General features: G+C 36.3%; 1 protein-coding gene across 2 annotated transcripts in view; it reads left to right on the top strand.

Moving 5' to 3' along the window:
* LOC149552876 (ubiquitin carboxyl-terminal hydrolase 9-like) overlaps positions 1-15,689 on the top strand; it is a 91,258-nt gene extending 75,569 nt beyond the window's left edge. The window contains exons 10-13 of one of the 2 annotated variants that reach the window (XM_089788415.1): positions 95-240; positions 13,511-14,104; positions 14,297-14,570; positions 14,793-15,689. In XM_089788415.1, coding sequence (XP_089644541.1) covers positions 95-240; positions 13,511-14,104; positions 14,297-14,570; positions 14,793-14,942 — 1,164 coding nt within the window. In that variant the 3' untranslated portion in view covers positions 14,943-15,689. Of the gene's footprint in view, positions 1-94; positions 241-13,498; positions 14,105-14,296; positions 14,571-14,792 lie in introns of both variants that reach the window. The other variant, XM_089788414.1, reaches the window with a different exon arrangement.
* Positions 15,690-16,222: the final 533 nt, after the last annotated feature.

The following is a 16,222-nucleotide window of genomic DNA, read 5'->3' as shown; positions in this document are numbered from 1 at the left end:
ACCAATTTGCAGAATTATGTTGTACAGGATGTTTCTGTTTCATTTTTAGCTTCTTTCATTTCAACTGATAATTTAAATTGAATGCCTTTGGCAGATACACAGTCATAGAGAAGTTCATTACATGAAGCCATTGGAATTACTATCTCTGATCAGGGATGACCAGCGCCTAGTGGCTTACAGGCTACCAAAGGATCAAGAGGAAGCACCCTTGATAGAATTTATACATCATCGGAAGGAAGAGTGAGATTTACATGACCATCCTATTTTTCCATCTATTTGTTTTTGGTGATGAACTATACACGAATGGTGCTCTGAGCTTCTTAGAAGGAATATTTTTAAGAGCATTTTCAAACCTTTTTTATTGCGGTTTTTCCTTTTTTCCTTATTTATTTGGATTTTGTGCACTCCTAGATGTTCTAATTTCACCGATGACTGAAATTTGAGTAAACAGTTTGATAGCTGTAGGTTTTTGTTTAACTGTGTTCCATCAGCTTATGGATGGTTGATGAGTTAAAACTTTTACTTCTCCAAGACTACTTCAATTAAAAGAAGATTTCTGCAAACCTGAGAATTTTTTTAGCGTGAATTCTAGTTGGTTGTAGAGTATTTATCCCTTCCCTTTTTATGAGAGACTTTGTGCAGACACTGATCAGCAGGGATGATTGCAAACCCATGTTGCTGGTTCGGGTTCAGATTTGGTGGTTTGCCAAATTGTTTAATCCCAGGCTTCATACTATGTGTGTGTGTGGGCACGTGCGTGCCCAAGTGTACAAACTATTATAATTAGTCATTGTTAATTGCCAAACCAGCAATGTTAAAGCTGAACAAAAATGGTTTATATTAGTGAAGTTGTACATGGAATATCAATATAAACCAATAATCATGATGTTTCTCTTGGTTGAGAGCATCTATGTAATTAGCTGGTTTGTTAAGACTACAAACAGTGCCAATGCCACTCACACCAGTTGCATTATCCAAGTCTTGTGGTAGCTGCCATGCGCTCATTTTTTATGGTAATCAAGGAAGTTGTCCAGCAAAAACATCCAAGTTGGGATGCTTAGGAGCTACATTTTAATGCATCAGTCCCTCCTTTGAGAGGAGATGCAAGTCAAATTGCACTTGCACTAGCTCTTTTGCAATTTTTGCTGCCAATAATTTGCATTTATTTGATTGGATAGAGCACTATATACTCTAGCCTGCATTGTTGGAGAGAATGTTACAACCTATTGAAATTCAATAGTATTTCAACACAATGTTTAAAATTATTGTTGCCAAAGAAGGTAAAAATTTGAAGATTATTTTGACTGCAAGATTCTGTCGGGAATCATTCTTACCATGTAGGTCCACAGTTTATGATCATTCATGTACATGTCGTGTAGTATGTTGTTGACTTAATGAATTTTGAAAATTTCCAAACTCTTCCATGCATTTTCCCTCTACATTTGAATTAGGGATGAGTAGTGAAGGATGCCTGTACCCCTAGCTAACTCCCATGTCTCTCTATGGTGGCACAACCTTGAGAAAAGGAAGTATTTTTGTGCTATAAGACTTGACATCAAAGAAAATGCTAGGAGATAAAATGGGATAGTTGTCTTGTTGCATCATTCAACTCTAATTTCTTGTGCCTACTTGAAAAATGTTTCAAAAGAGTCTTTCTTTTTAGCGACTATTATGCCCCTTGATTTTTTGATTGTCATGGGTCAATGCCATCATATCTTTTGTTCAAACATGGCTGGTTCATGTCTTTGAACTTGACCATGAGTTTGGGATAAATAAAATTAAGCATATAAACAATTATGAATGTGATTGAATTTTGACTGCAAGATTCTATAGGGAAATAATTCTTGCTATGTAGGTCTACAATTTGTGAGCATTCTTGTACTTGTCATATAGTGCCAAGGCTGTGACTTATTGAATCTTGAAACTTTCCAAACTTGTCCATGAGTTTGCCTGCTACTTTTGAATTAGGGAAGAGTAGTGAAGGATGCTTATACCCCTAGCTAACTTTGATGTCTCTATATGGTGGCACAACCTTAAGAAAAGGAAGTATTTTTGTGCTATAAGACTTCCACATCACAGTAAATGCTAGGAGATGCAATGGGATAGTTTTCTTGCTCCATCATTCAACTCTACTTTATTGTACCTATTTGAGAAATGTTTCAAAAGAGCCTTGCTTTTTAGCTACTATTATGTCCCTTGATTTTTTTTTTCATGGGGTCAATGCCATCAAATATTTTGTACAAACATGGCTGGTTCATGTCATTGAACTTGACCATGAGTTCAGGTAAAAAATTTAAGCATATAGAAAAAATTATCAATCTGTAATTTAATTTTGATTGCAAGATTCTGTAGCGAAATAATTCTTGCCGTGTAGGTCCACAATTTATGAGCTTTCTTGTATTTTTCATATAGTGCTAAGGTTGTGACTCAGATGCCAGATATAGCAGTTGAAGTATATCTTTATTCCATAGTAACACGGGGACGCGTCCCCCCCCTTTTTGCCTGACGTCTCGGAGACTTCAACGCACCGGAGACTTGGGGACTCCGTCTCCCCGTCCCCAGCAGTGCCACTAGATTCCACCACCTCCACCGAGGATGGGGGACATCCTGCTATTCACTATTTGCAAATTCGACTATTTATGTTTAATGTTCGCTGTTCCAATTCAATGCAATGTTTCAAGTATTCACTCTTGTACATCTTTACATCCTATATTGCAATACATATTTTCATAACAAACATTTTTAAATACCATATGCATAGATATATACACCCCTCTTGTCCCCTGCCACCGTCCCCCCGCCGTCCCCCCGCCGTCCCCAAATTAAGGCCCCTCTGTCCCCCCGTCCCGGAAACTTGTCCCCCCGTTTCGCCGTCCCCCCCGTCCCCCAGGGTGGTGTAACTATGCTTTATTCACATAAATTTCTTACAAAGTGGAGTAAAATTAGCAAAGGATTTATGGGAAACCTTTTTATAGTGCTTGATGACTGCCAAGTTAAACACAATGGTTGACAACTAACTTGTAATAAGCAACCACAAGTTGATGAATAAATAATACACAGTTGGATTCAAATAAATTAATGAAACATTACAAAGCTATTTATGCTAACTAGAGTGTTGTGGAACATATGTACATATCATGATGTACTAACCCCTCTCCAATTAAGTTGCACAACTTTGATTTCGTCAATTCTATTTTTTATAGCTATTATGATACATTTCTAGAAATTGGTTGTGCTTTTTATAACTGCCAAGAAATCCCTTTGTCTTCCACACTTTCATCTTTGTTAAGATTATAGCTACAGTTGGATTGATTTAATCGTAAGATACAATGTTGATATAATAATATGTCAAATAAGAGTTTGTAGTCAAAACCAATTCAGAGAGGTGAAAGGAATAAATTAAACAACTTGGGGGAGTACTGTAGGAAATGGAGACACCTATTGATGGAAGGCGGACACCTGATACTTGCATACAATTAATGATAATACCACTTAAGATTTCAGTACATGAATGGGAGATCCTGTTGGTTGATGCTGAACCTTACACTAATGAAGGGTTCTTCTTTGTTGTCTGCAATATATTCATCACAGTATGCAAATAATAATTTGCAGTGTAATATAATATTAGGTTTGACCAATGGTACCATGAACAAATACTTGAGTCTGAGATTCAACTACTGCCAACCTGGTCTCCAGAAGTGGCATTCATATTGAGCACACAAAAGAATTTCACCGCCTTTTTTTTCTTCAGTTGTAGCTAATGTTGAAAATAAAAGATCTGTTTCTCTACAGAATTCTGGAGACAGGTGTCTGTGGCATAGTGGCAACATTTCATTGATTGGGCCAAAATCATTATATTAGTATTGGTGACCATTGGTACCATGAACAAATACTTGAGTCTGAGATTCAACTACTGCCAACCTGGGTCTCCAGAAGTGGCATTCATATTGAGCACACAAAAGAATTTCACCGCCTTTTTTTCCTTCAGTTGTAGCTAATGTTGAAAATAAAACATCTGTTTCTCTACAGAATTCTGGAGACACGTGTATGTGGCATAGTGGCAACATTTCATTGATTGGGCCAAAATCATTATATTAGTATCGGTGACTTGATGCATTCCTAATACAGGAAGTATTCCATGAATGCGACTAAGACTATTGGGTAAGTAAACTTGTGTAGATATGAATTCTGCAAACATGTGACATAGCCAATTCCTGTACAACCATGGTAATGATTATTGGCAAAAGCCAAAGGGATAGAGATTCTAAAATATGTCAGTCTTTCTTGCTGCACAAATATAGTACCAAGAATGATTTCAAGCAGTCAAGGACTGTCATGTTTATTCTAGATATTATTCATTTATTTCTGCCAGAGATAACTTAATCTTATTCACTGTGAGCTTCTGTTATTTTGAGTTGTAAACTTTATAAGCTCCTGATTCCAAATGTAATTGGTGTTCAAACTCAAACCATCTGGGATAACTCTGCCGAGAACAAAAGTTCATCATGGTTGATGTTGATGTATTGAGTCAACATTCATCCATCTTGGGAACAATGCCAGTTGAATACTCTGCATGTTTCTATTGGATTGGGCTGGAACGATGTGATCCAAAATGTTTCTGGAGGAGGAGGCAGAGGTCCTATGACTTCTCAGTTCAGGCAATAATGTCGAAAATAGATCGGCTGCACTTACACGGACTGTGGAAGGAATGTTTGGATAAAACGTCATCTCGATAGTAAAAGATTATTGAATACAAATTGAGAATACAAATTGAGAAGACATGATGCAAAATATATATTTTATGAGCAAAGACTATTAGTTATGAAGCAAGTGATAGTCAATGAGATGATCAGAAAATTGTAAATGTAACAATCAATCATAAAGAGCAAGAGTATATATGAAATGACTACAGCTTATTCATTAGTCATCACAAGTGATAAGTCTGTCTTGAAGTAATATGATTAATCTAAGGAGTCCAATACAATTAGAATCATAGATTAGACGATAAGGAATTCTCCACAAGACTTGCACTGATCGTATTCATTGAGGAGTTCATTTTATGCCTCTTGCGTTGGAATATGAAATGTTTGTGATGGAAGACATGATTGGAAACTTCACACAATCTTTATTCTTGAAAGGATCTACATTAGTAGTGATTACAGTTTGCAGGTGATAGTCAGTTGAAGGCATCAAAGTTTCCTGCAGGCATTATTAACAAGACACCACAATTTCTTACATCACTACAAAATACTTGGAACTGATTCTGCAAAGTTTGGAGAGGCTTAAAAGGCATTTGATGGTGAAACAACAGCGGTGATTTGTATTCCAGCATATTCCAAGTCCATGGATCTGTGGTTCTTGTTTGGTGCATATTTGGTCATTTGGGACTCTTTTTTGATTGCATGTTCTCTCCAAATTAAAAATGAGTATTCCATGCTTGATTAATGCACTTGAACTTTTATAGTTATGCTATAGAAAATCATTATGCTTCAATTGCATTGGACAATCTCCCTATTGTTTTCAAGATGGACCAGGAAGCATAAGAATAGAAGAACTTGATAATTGCTATTATGAGACTGAGTTGGTAGCTAGAAATGTTTCTTCGAAGTGGGAGAGTTATATTCGGGAGGAGTCTGGTAATCCATTTCAGTACTTAGAGTGCCTTCTATATTTCCAGTGATTACACTTGGTGGCAGTTAAAAACTCTGCAAGTCGTCACTTCTGAACAACATGAAGATGACAATGTTATATCTCGAGAAGTATAAACACCTAATGAGGTATTGTCACAAGTAACCAGATATATTGAGCTTTGAGAATATCAGTTGAGCTCTAGTTTGGGACAATTACATATGCAGAAGTTAAAATTGGAAATTAAATATATGTGAGATTTACCAAAAATGTGGGAGTATGTTAAAGAGGACTGTTATCCATGTATATACCAAGAATGCAATTCAATTGCATCTGTAGTGATCCTATTAAAACCACGTTGTGATGGATTCATCAATGATATAAATTTGGAATACACATTGCAAGATGTGCGTAATATAGGTTTAATGAAAAGATCAAACAAATATTTTGCAAGAACAAATGAGTTGAGTTATTGTGAAGCGTTGATGAAGTTTTTAAGAATTCATTTGAACCATATACGAGTCTATCTTTGATGAATGAAACTCGACGGATGAGTGGTAGATTCATTCATGTGGCACAATCATACTCAATCAAGATATTGGCGTATTGTGTAGGAGTTTAAGAAATTGGAAGGACATGTTTGCTTCTACTATTAAGCTTAGTGAATGTTTGGACCTTTTATGGATGAAAAGAGCAAGTTGAAGTTTGATGTGATGCAAAAGTGTTCAATGATATAAGAGTGGGAGTTTTACATTGTGGGGGAATAATAACCAATGTTCCGTTATAATAACCAATGTTTCATTCCCACTTGAACCATCTTTAGAAAGGAGATGTTACATGACCCTCATGGGAAGATACGTATTCTTACCTTTGAGTATTACATTCATCTACTCTTTGTAGTATCTCTCATATTTGTAGTTCTATACATACTAGAAGAGTTATTTGCCTTGTTTTTTTTCCCTTTATGTCTGAAGATGTTCTTGTAGGAAACAAACGTTGGTACACATACTACCAGAATTGTGCAAACTCTTGAAGCAAACATCTTTGATGATTTAGATTATGAGTATCCTTCTACATTAAGAGGGAGTATGACACTTCTTCGAAGGCAACACAGGAGCTTAGAAGATTGATACTCAAAGGGAGTCTAGAAATACATGTGTGTGACTGCATGATTTTGATGGGCCTACTCTTGAGTGCATCACAGGGAAGTATTGACTTATTAGAAGATTGATATCAGATTCAGAGTGAGTTTGACAAGAATCCTTGGGGGAAGAGAGCCTCTAAGGGAGTAACTATTGGACTTGACTTCTCAGGATCATTGTTTAGAGGGAGAATCTTGATGTGCAATCCGTTGTGAATGATATCTTCTTTATGAGAAGTTCAAAGTGAAATTCCTTGTAATGCATTCTTCTGTGTGAGAGACAATAGAGGTGAAAGCCTTTGCACCACTCTTTGGCTTGGTTTATGGGGGTTACTATTTTGCATATGATATGTTATGAAAGGTGACGACCTTTCATATGTGTGAGGTCACTAGTGTAAGGTGAGGACCTTATCAATAGTTGATTTATCTCCTAACACCAAATGTGTTGGAGCAAGTCTTATCATGGCTCTTAGGGCTGGATTTTGCCGGACACCTTGATAACCAACTTATCATGGTTCTTCGGGCCAGATTTTGCCTAACACTATGAAAATCAACTTGTCATGGTTCTTCGGGACGGATCTTGCCGGACGCCTTGATAACCAACTCATCATGGTTTTTTGGGACGGATCTTGCGAGACACCTTGTTAGCCAACTCATCATGGTTCTTCGGGCCAGATTTTGCTTGACACCATGAAAATCAATTTGTTATGGATCTTTGGGTCGGATCTTGTCAGACACCATGACATAGTTATTATCATAGACCACACTTAAGGTGGTGTTTAAACTTATATTAAAGTTAAAATAAATTGCTTCAATTCCCTCTTTGTTAAAGGAGTGTTGATAAATTTAGCCTCATAGTGAATTGAAGCCAATTCCATATGTAATATATGTTAATATATGTGTGTGTGTGTGTGTTGATGGATTTATGTTGATATCCTTAAATATGCCATTCCAAGAATATCACATTGAGATGATATATCTCCATGTGCTTAAGAGCATAATGTGTTCCATAACAAATCCTCCTTAGCTAAGAGGGAGTGTTAAGATTATAGCTACAGTTGGATTGATTTCATTGTAAGATACACTGTCAATATAATAATAATATTATTATACTATATATATATATATATAATATTATAAATATATAATATTCTATATATTATATTATACATTATATTATATATATACATATATAATATATTATACAAATATATTATATATAATACATATGTTATATTGTGATTTATATTGTTAATATATATTAAATAATAATTAATCATAGAGACACGTCTCTTCACGAGACATGTCACCTACTCTTATATTTATGAGAGATTGGGATCTGCATTTGGAACACACAAATAACAATGGCAGTGTAATTACATTTGCACAAACTGATCCATGTTACTCAACAATCTGAATGCACCATGATTAGTCTTTCAGTAACAATATTGCAATAGATAGAGACCTTGACACATTTTACTTATTCAATTTTTCGTAACCTCATAATATGAATATCCAACTTATGCTTCTGTCATGGTGTGCTCTGTTTGTTGGTCCTCACTTATTTAATGCATGGTTCCACGAAGTCTCAAAATAGGGCAATGGTTCTTAGTAATGAGGGGATCAAGTCCCTAGATTTGGGGACAGCAGCACAGATATATGTAGTACTTCAAAAATTAGTTGCAAGAAAATATATAAGGACTTGGAAATAACAAATGAATCTTTGAAATAGTAAATACATTGCATTGAACAATGAAAATGCTGAATAGGATATATATATATATATATATATATATAAAGTGATGATTACATTCAAAACTCAAACACAATTGACCAATTGCTGCATCCAATCATCCCCAAAGTCTCTATCAATCTTCTCCTCACTTAAGTACTAGATCCTTTAGGTCAAGCCTCACTTAACTAATACTAACATTGTATGAAGGAATAGAGACCTAGGACAAAAGAATGGCTAATGTGGTTTGTCAAGGAACAAGGTCTGTGTTGTCAACTTAAAAATTGGGTCCCCTTGTGTAATAGTCTAGTTACCTATTGTGGACTAGCAGAATTTTGTCAAACAGTTTGTGTGCAGCCTGGTATGAAAGTTCTGATACCACTGTAAGGAACTTAACACGTACAGCAAGGGCAACTGCTGTTCTATTTCAGAATATATTGAAATTGATAACCAACTGATTTACCCAGCTAATGCAATCCCACCATGATACAGAGAATTAACAATGTAACATGTACGGTAGAAGGTTCAGCATTCATAATGTGTTTCAGAGGTAAACAATGAATAATAGACTACCCAAATTTCATACATATGAAGGATGTTAGCGTAGTATTCTGAACGTCTACACAAATCAGAGAATGGATGTTTACTTAATGCATACAGAACTAACAAAATGGAACCTGGATGATAATGGAGGTGTGGCTGCCAGTATGCCTCCAATTGGGTCTGCCCTTGTGTGAGTATGACTTCAGGTACACTCCACACCAATACCACTGCTACCCCTGCGTTAATGGTTGGAGCCGAACCTGGTAATAAAGGTGTTTGGTCTGCGATCTCCTTCCTGTCACTTACGGCAGTCAATACTGGTATTGCTGTGACCGGACTAAATGCCTGATGTCGTGGCCAGTAACGCACGTACAAGGGAGTCTTGTCTGCTGTGTGTTATCAGACTGCTGAAGGTAGTTGCTAGCACTCCTTATGATGACTGTGAACCCCTGTAAGCTACTGTAGCCTTCTTCAACAATGCCGCACCCTACTATTAACTTAATACACCCAGCTTATAATGCACTACCTGCTGAATGGAGTATCCATTCTCATAAATCAAATGCCATTCCTCCCAAACGCTTAACGCTACAATCTCCTTCAAGTTGTGACAATGATGGATAATATTTTATCGAGTTCCATGCTGCTGACAGTCAATCATGTTGATACTAACACCCCTGTGATTTCCTTGCTTCTATACTATTCACGTCTGCCCTATACTGAGAATCAACTTATGCTAATGTCCATTAGTTTCAGAATGCACATCTGCTCCTATTTGCTAGTAACTTACTACTTGGAGCAAATTCCACGTGATGTGATTTCTCGTATTGCACTCCACTTCTAAAATAAAGACTCCAACAAGAGGCTGGGGTTACATCCAACTTCTCCAATTATCCCAAGGGGTTTCGTCCTCGAGAGTAATCCAGTCACATTTAAGCAACCTTTGTTATTTTGGATAATAACATATCTCATGGTGTCCATCCCAATGTAGCTCCACTCTTTTATAACCTCAATATGAGGGAAGACACAAACAACTAGGCAATGTGGGATAAAAAGCCAATTTCGTCTTTTAGTCACTTAAGTTACGTTATAACTTTATAATAACATTAAAATATTTAAATAAATCACTTAAGTCACTTCAACTTTATTATATCTTGAAATACTTGTCTGATTGCCATGCCGTCTGAAATAGGAATCTCTCCTCATAATTCCCCATGTGATCAAATACACTTTCTAAAAATAGAAAGGGTTCATCTCTATTACTCCTGACTTTCTATACATAGTAAGTATGGCAAATGGAGTCCAAATGATATCGAACGAAGGCCAAATCCATAAATCCCTGAATGTTGGAGATGAATCAATCCTTAGAAGACCCTCTAACCATCCTCATTAGCCTACGAGGATCCAATATTAGGCTAATCCCTGAAATTTTGATGCTGGCAACAAATGGGGACATTACACCATGTGCAAGGGAGCATTTAGCTTCACCCACCTCTATTGAATGATTGGCTAAATATGTTGATGATAAAACTACAATGTGGGGAACCACATTTTGGGTGGTTTTAGCCCATAGTTTCATAATAATATTGAATGGCATCATGTATTGCATCTCTTATTTTATTGGGTGGTTGAGAAAGAGGTTTGATTGTGGGTTTTGTAGGTATTGTTGTATAGGAGCTATTCTGATTCTCTAGTTAGCAATACTTTTGTAAAGGCTTAGACTTTACAAGTGTATTGTAACCTTTGCTTATAGAATAATGCCTTGGCTTGCTTTTGAGTGTGGGTTTTTTTTTTCCCAAAAGGCTTTTCCCATGTAAGCCACTATGTTCAAATATATTGCTTTAGTGGTTATTTCCACGCAACTGTGTTAACTTTGATTTTTGCACACCTTGTAGGGTACTTTATTTAGTTCTAATTTTTGTACAGCTTTTGTTTTGGCAAAGAATATTGTTAACATACTTATACAACTCTTGAAGGCTAGGTGTACTAGTTTACTCGTATTTGATGTCTTTTGAAGATTTAAGAAAATGATAAGAAACCATGTATTTATAACAAAGTAACAAGAATCGGAATCGGATCGAAATCGGCAAGGCCGAATCAAATCGTGAATCGGCCATGAATCGGAATCGAATCGGCCATGAATCGGAAAATTTAAAAAACCCTTGAAATTTAGTGAGTAACTTATTTCATAAACTCTTTATCGCTGATTCGATTCACCGATTCACAAAAAATCGTTTGGCTTGAATCGAATCGCCGAATCGCGTGAATCGCATGAATCGCCGTGATTCTTGGAACTATGATTTATAACACCAATCCAAAAAATGTCACTGTTTACCATCTTCTTTGCCCTCTTTCCCTTTATTTGACTTAGAAAGGGGCCACTGTTTCCACCTTACTGTCATGATAATTAGTTACAATGCCTCCTGCAATTCAAGCATCCTCTTTAAGAGAATGAGTATGATGCATATATGATCTCTATAGGTTTAAAAATTTTCTTCTTGGAGGTCAAGAGCAGTGCATGTGGAGTGGTAGTTCTAGAGAAAATTATGCAGATTTGTACTATCAACCTGTTTGATCCAACCAACTTGCCCATGAGCTTAGAGTGCATTGTTCATAGCATGTATGCAACAAGGGGCCACCAAATATTTTGTAGTCTTCCTATAATATCCTATCAATGGGATTTGGCCAAATCGATCCTCCAAATAGTTTATTTGTTTGTTTATCACAATTGCAACAGATCTCAAAAATGTGCAAGCCGTTATCACAGTCTGTGCTCAAGGCCAACTTAGTGAATTACATTGAATCATATGAAACTAACCATTATCATTGATTAGCACAGGTAAGGATCTGAAAATACTTTATAATGTCAATGCAATTCTTCTAATAACTACAGAGTATTGAATTTGATGGCACAGGACTTCTGTGGACGAACACACTCCCAATAGGCAGGAGATGATGGCAGCTGAAATGAGGATGTATGAAAGTTCTCCCTTGAATGAATCCATCTAACAGGGCATTGATGGATTGTATGTTACCTCAGTTGCCGGTCAAAGAAATGAAACCTCACCATAGAGTCATATACATAAGTTCTATGCATCCGATGCTAGTCATAATCTGTATACAATGATGTATTTCTTCAGATGATAATGCCAAACCCTCATAACTGACGCAAACAGTGTCAATGTATCTGCGATTGGACGGTTCCTTGACAAGATGTGGTGGATGATATTACTTTGCAAGTATTGATATTTTCTTGTCTAATCTCTGATACATGAATATGAACTGAAGTTGTCACGATATATTTCATCTCATATGACAATTACTAAGCTCCTCTGTCCAAAATTGCTGTAGAATGTTCTCCCTCGAATCAAACCATCCAATGGGGCTTTGCTTGTATTTTGGTTTCAAATTGTCTTCAAGGAGATTTCTTGTCAAAGTACCCTCGGCAAAATCTTCAGTAGCTTGAGCAATTAAAATGTGCAGTTCCAGTAGATCCAAGTTGCCAAGGGCTGCCTTAAGGATTTAAAAGACTTTTGACTTTTGTTCGAAGTAAATGCGGGATCCATATTATTATTTATGGTTTTTTTCTAGTGCTTGGGGTATGGGTGGGGCACATCATTAGGATTAAAGCTAATGGTCTGACTTTCCAAGACAAGTGTTTGTTCTTCAAGGTGTTTGATGTGATAGACATGTGGGTATTTCAGGTGTGTTCAAGAGATAAGTTTCTTGAAGCCCTCCCCTAAATGTCTTCATCAGGGTGGATGCCACCAAAAATGACCCCTCTTTTAGGGAGGCATCCAAGCAACATCTCCTACCTTTATGAACTCCATAATTCGCTTTCAATTATGACACATTTAATCAGAGTTCTCTCAAGTTTAGGATCAATATTTGTTAATTCTGCTTTTTGGGCTCAAACTTAAAGGGGCTAGCTTGGGTTTACCTTCCCAGTGTACATTTTTCTTTATAAATGTACTGTGTGACCATCCAATTCATGTTTTTTGAGTACATGTAGACACCTTGAATTGAATCTTTTGATTCGCATATTGTGTTCAAGCAAACTTTTTAATGTTAGGGTCATAAATATAAAAACAAACCACATCATTAATAGGAAAATTACACCTCTGTAACTACTTTTTCTGTTGGAGTTTTCTGATGACAATTTGACGAGGGGAATAAAGTTGTGAGCCATTTCACATTAGCTTGAAGTTTCCATTTTAAATCTTAATATTGTATGGCCTGTTTGGGATCTATTACTCGGATATCTTATGATTAATTATTTTTAGATGTCAAAGTAGTCGTTTTGCCTTTTTGATCTGGTTTGCAGTTCTAGAATTTTTACTGGATTCATCATGCATTTGGTTGTTTACTGGCAATTGTTGTATTCTGATAATGATCAATGTCAATATGCTTTCAAGAAGTGACCACCATTGCTACTAATTAGCATCTTTTTATGATAGTGAATATTTCAGTAGTCAAAGTACTGGTTCCTGGAAACCTTTTGGCACTCCACTTATTACAAGCCTTCTGGATGGTGTTCGTATTGGAGCTGATATTCAGGCTCTTTTTCTGACCTTACTCACTCCCATGTCAAGAATGAAAAATGTACCAGAAAAGGAAAATGGATATAAAACAGGAGCAAGTGATGATGTGCAGATGGAAGAATCTTGTGATCAACCGAGTCCAAGCAATGGAAATCTTGATGATGAGTTTGAAAGTCTGTTAAATGATGTAGATAATACCATACCCAATGGTCATACTAGTTGTACATTATCCAATGAACCTTCGTTCAGGTTTTTCGTGACAGATGAGAAGGGTATAAAGAAAGAGGTTTCTCTTGAAGCAAACGAGCCAATTCCATTGGGGAAAAATTCTAGGCGATTGCAAATCCTGGTACATTGGTCCGAGCAAATGCTGGAGAAATATGATACACACCAGCTTGACATGTTATCTGAAGTTTTCAAGTTTGGGTTTTCCTCAAAGAGAGTGAGTCAGGATTCAATCTCTTTGTATACATGCTTGGAGGCTTTCTTAAATGAGGAGCCATTAGGACCAGATGACATGTGGTGAGTTAAATGTAATTTGCATTTTGTTATTTACTGTTGCTATTGGTATTTGTAATTTTGATAGCTTTCCTGTTGCTCTGTTATAAATTCCAAAGTTGGGATTAGTCTTCTTTTTCAAGGATCAGGATCCTGGAGATTTAGCCATAGTCTGTGTGCCATTTATAAATTTGGATTATTGTGCTTGTAATCTAGGTACTGTCCTCGTTGCAAAGAACATCGTCAGGCTAGTAAAAAGTTGGATTTGTGGAGATTGCCTGAAATCCTGGTTGTTCATCTGAAAAGGTTTTCATATAGTCGGTTTTTGAAAAACAAATTGGATACATTTGTGAACTTCCCTACTCATGATCTTGATTTGACAAGATATGTTTCTTACAAGAATGGGCCTCAGTCAAATATTTATGAGTTGTATGCAGTCAGTAATCATTATGGAAGTATGGGAGGTGGTCATTACACAGCTTATGCAAAGGTAAGTATTTTACCATTTTCATGATATTTAAAAAAAAATGCTAGCATGCTTTTCCATGTTTCTTTATGCACTGTTTCTAAGCAAAGGTTTCTTTAAGAGTATCTCTGTGTTTGGGTTTTGTTTACAATATTAAAAATTCCAATTGAGTTGAATCGAGTTTTCTTTGATTAGATTATTAATTATTTTTTTCTTTTTGATCTGATGTTCTTTGCACATGGCTAGCTCATAGAAGAGAACAGGTGGTATAATTTCGACGACAGCCACGTTTCTCCTGTTAGTGAAGATAGGATAAAGTCGTCGGCTGCTTATGTGCTTTTCTACAGAAGAGTCAAACCTGAAGACAGCATAACAAGTAATGGAGGCATTTTATAGGCATCAGGCAAAGCATGTCATGTACCACGTGGCGAACATTTTTGATAAGAACTTAAATATGAGTCTGGAGATGCTGGGTTTACCATCTGTCGCGGTCATGGCTGTTAATGTCAAACTGGACTTTTTGGTAGTCAAAGATGTGTCTTTTTGGTTTGACATCATGTGATGTAGCGCACTGGAATTTGCTCAAGATGCCAACTGTTGTGTCAGCATGTGCACAAATCATTGGTTTACAGTTCACTTATATCTGTGGGAAGACACAAGCAGAAAATGTCTTCCAAAGTAATGGTAGTTCATGCATGAGTTAAAGCCTTCTTGACGAGTGAGGACTTTCAAGAGAGTGGAGCTAGAGTTTTCAATATTATGCAGTCCAGATTGCGACAAATATGCAGTATGTTTAATGGGAGGCTTTTTTCTACACTCCTACAATATAGGTTCCATGATCCATATTCAGTAGTTATGTTTTAATTGCCACAATCCATAATGAGGTTTATGTTGCCGTGTCATGTGCATGGGAACAGGCAAGGAAGCTGCTTTTTATATCATTTTAATTTCTTACAATGAAATCATTTATTTTTCTTGAGATTGTAGTAGTTGAAGTGTGTTTCTACTATCGCTGGACTGCTATCTTTCAGAATTCTATGATTATCCTTACTAAGATGCATTATGGAATTTTGAATTGCATGTCTTGCATTTTTGTACTACAAAGAAAAACTATAAGCTAGTAGAATGCTCTATTTTCTTGTATTTTGCGTTTTTGCAATTTTCACAGGAACCTTTCAATCAGGAAGCCCCATTAAGTGTATGCTGGAGATGAAAATACAAAAGAATTTTTTTGTGCGGTTTTTAATAATGAATGACAATAAATTCTACTTTTTTGTGTCTGACTGTCTTACTAGTTTGATAAGATTCATTTATAAAATAAACAATAAGTAGCTACCTAGACATATATTGCATAGACTTCGTTTGGGTTCGTTTGGGTTCTCAGGCTGATATATAAATTACAAGTTTATTTTGTCAGTTCTATGTAAGAGTAGTAGTCTCTTGAATTAGTAAACCCATCTGTAATGGTAGAATTCATGTCCGGATAGCAAATAATCAAGGGATATGTTGTTGTAACATGGAGAGTTCTTACTCGTGGATCACTAAAGCTTGTATTTAAAGATTTCCATGGAAATGTGCTGTACGCAGACACAGCTGGTATAGTGTGGTGGTTACATCACAGATGCGTTGAGCCGCATTATTTATGTACAAGGAATTTCTAGGGAACAACTTTTGTC

The sequence above is a fragment of the Cupressus sempervirens genome, chromosome 6 (genome assembly GCF_028749045.1).
Source record: "Cupressus sempervirens isolate cs-2001-9-10 chromosome 6, ASM2874904v1, whole genome shotgun sequence".
NCBI classification, from domain to species: Eukaryota; Viridiplantae; Streptophyta; class Pinopsida; order Cupressales; family Cupressaceae; genus Cupressus; species Cupressus sempervirens.
Note: the sequence above shows the minus strand (reverse complement) of the source record. Positions and strands in the feature narration are given on the sequence as shown.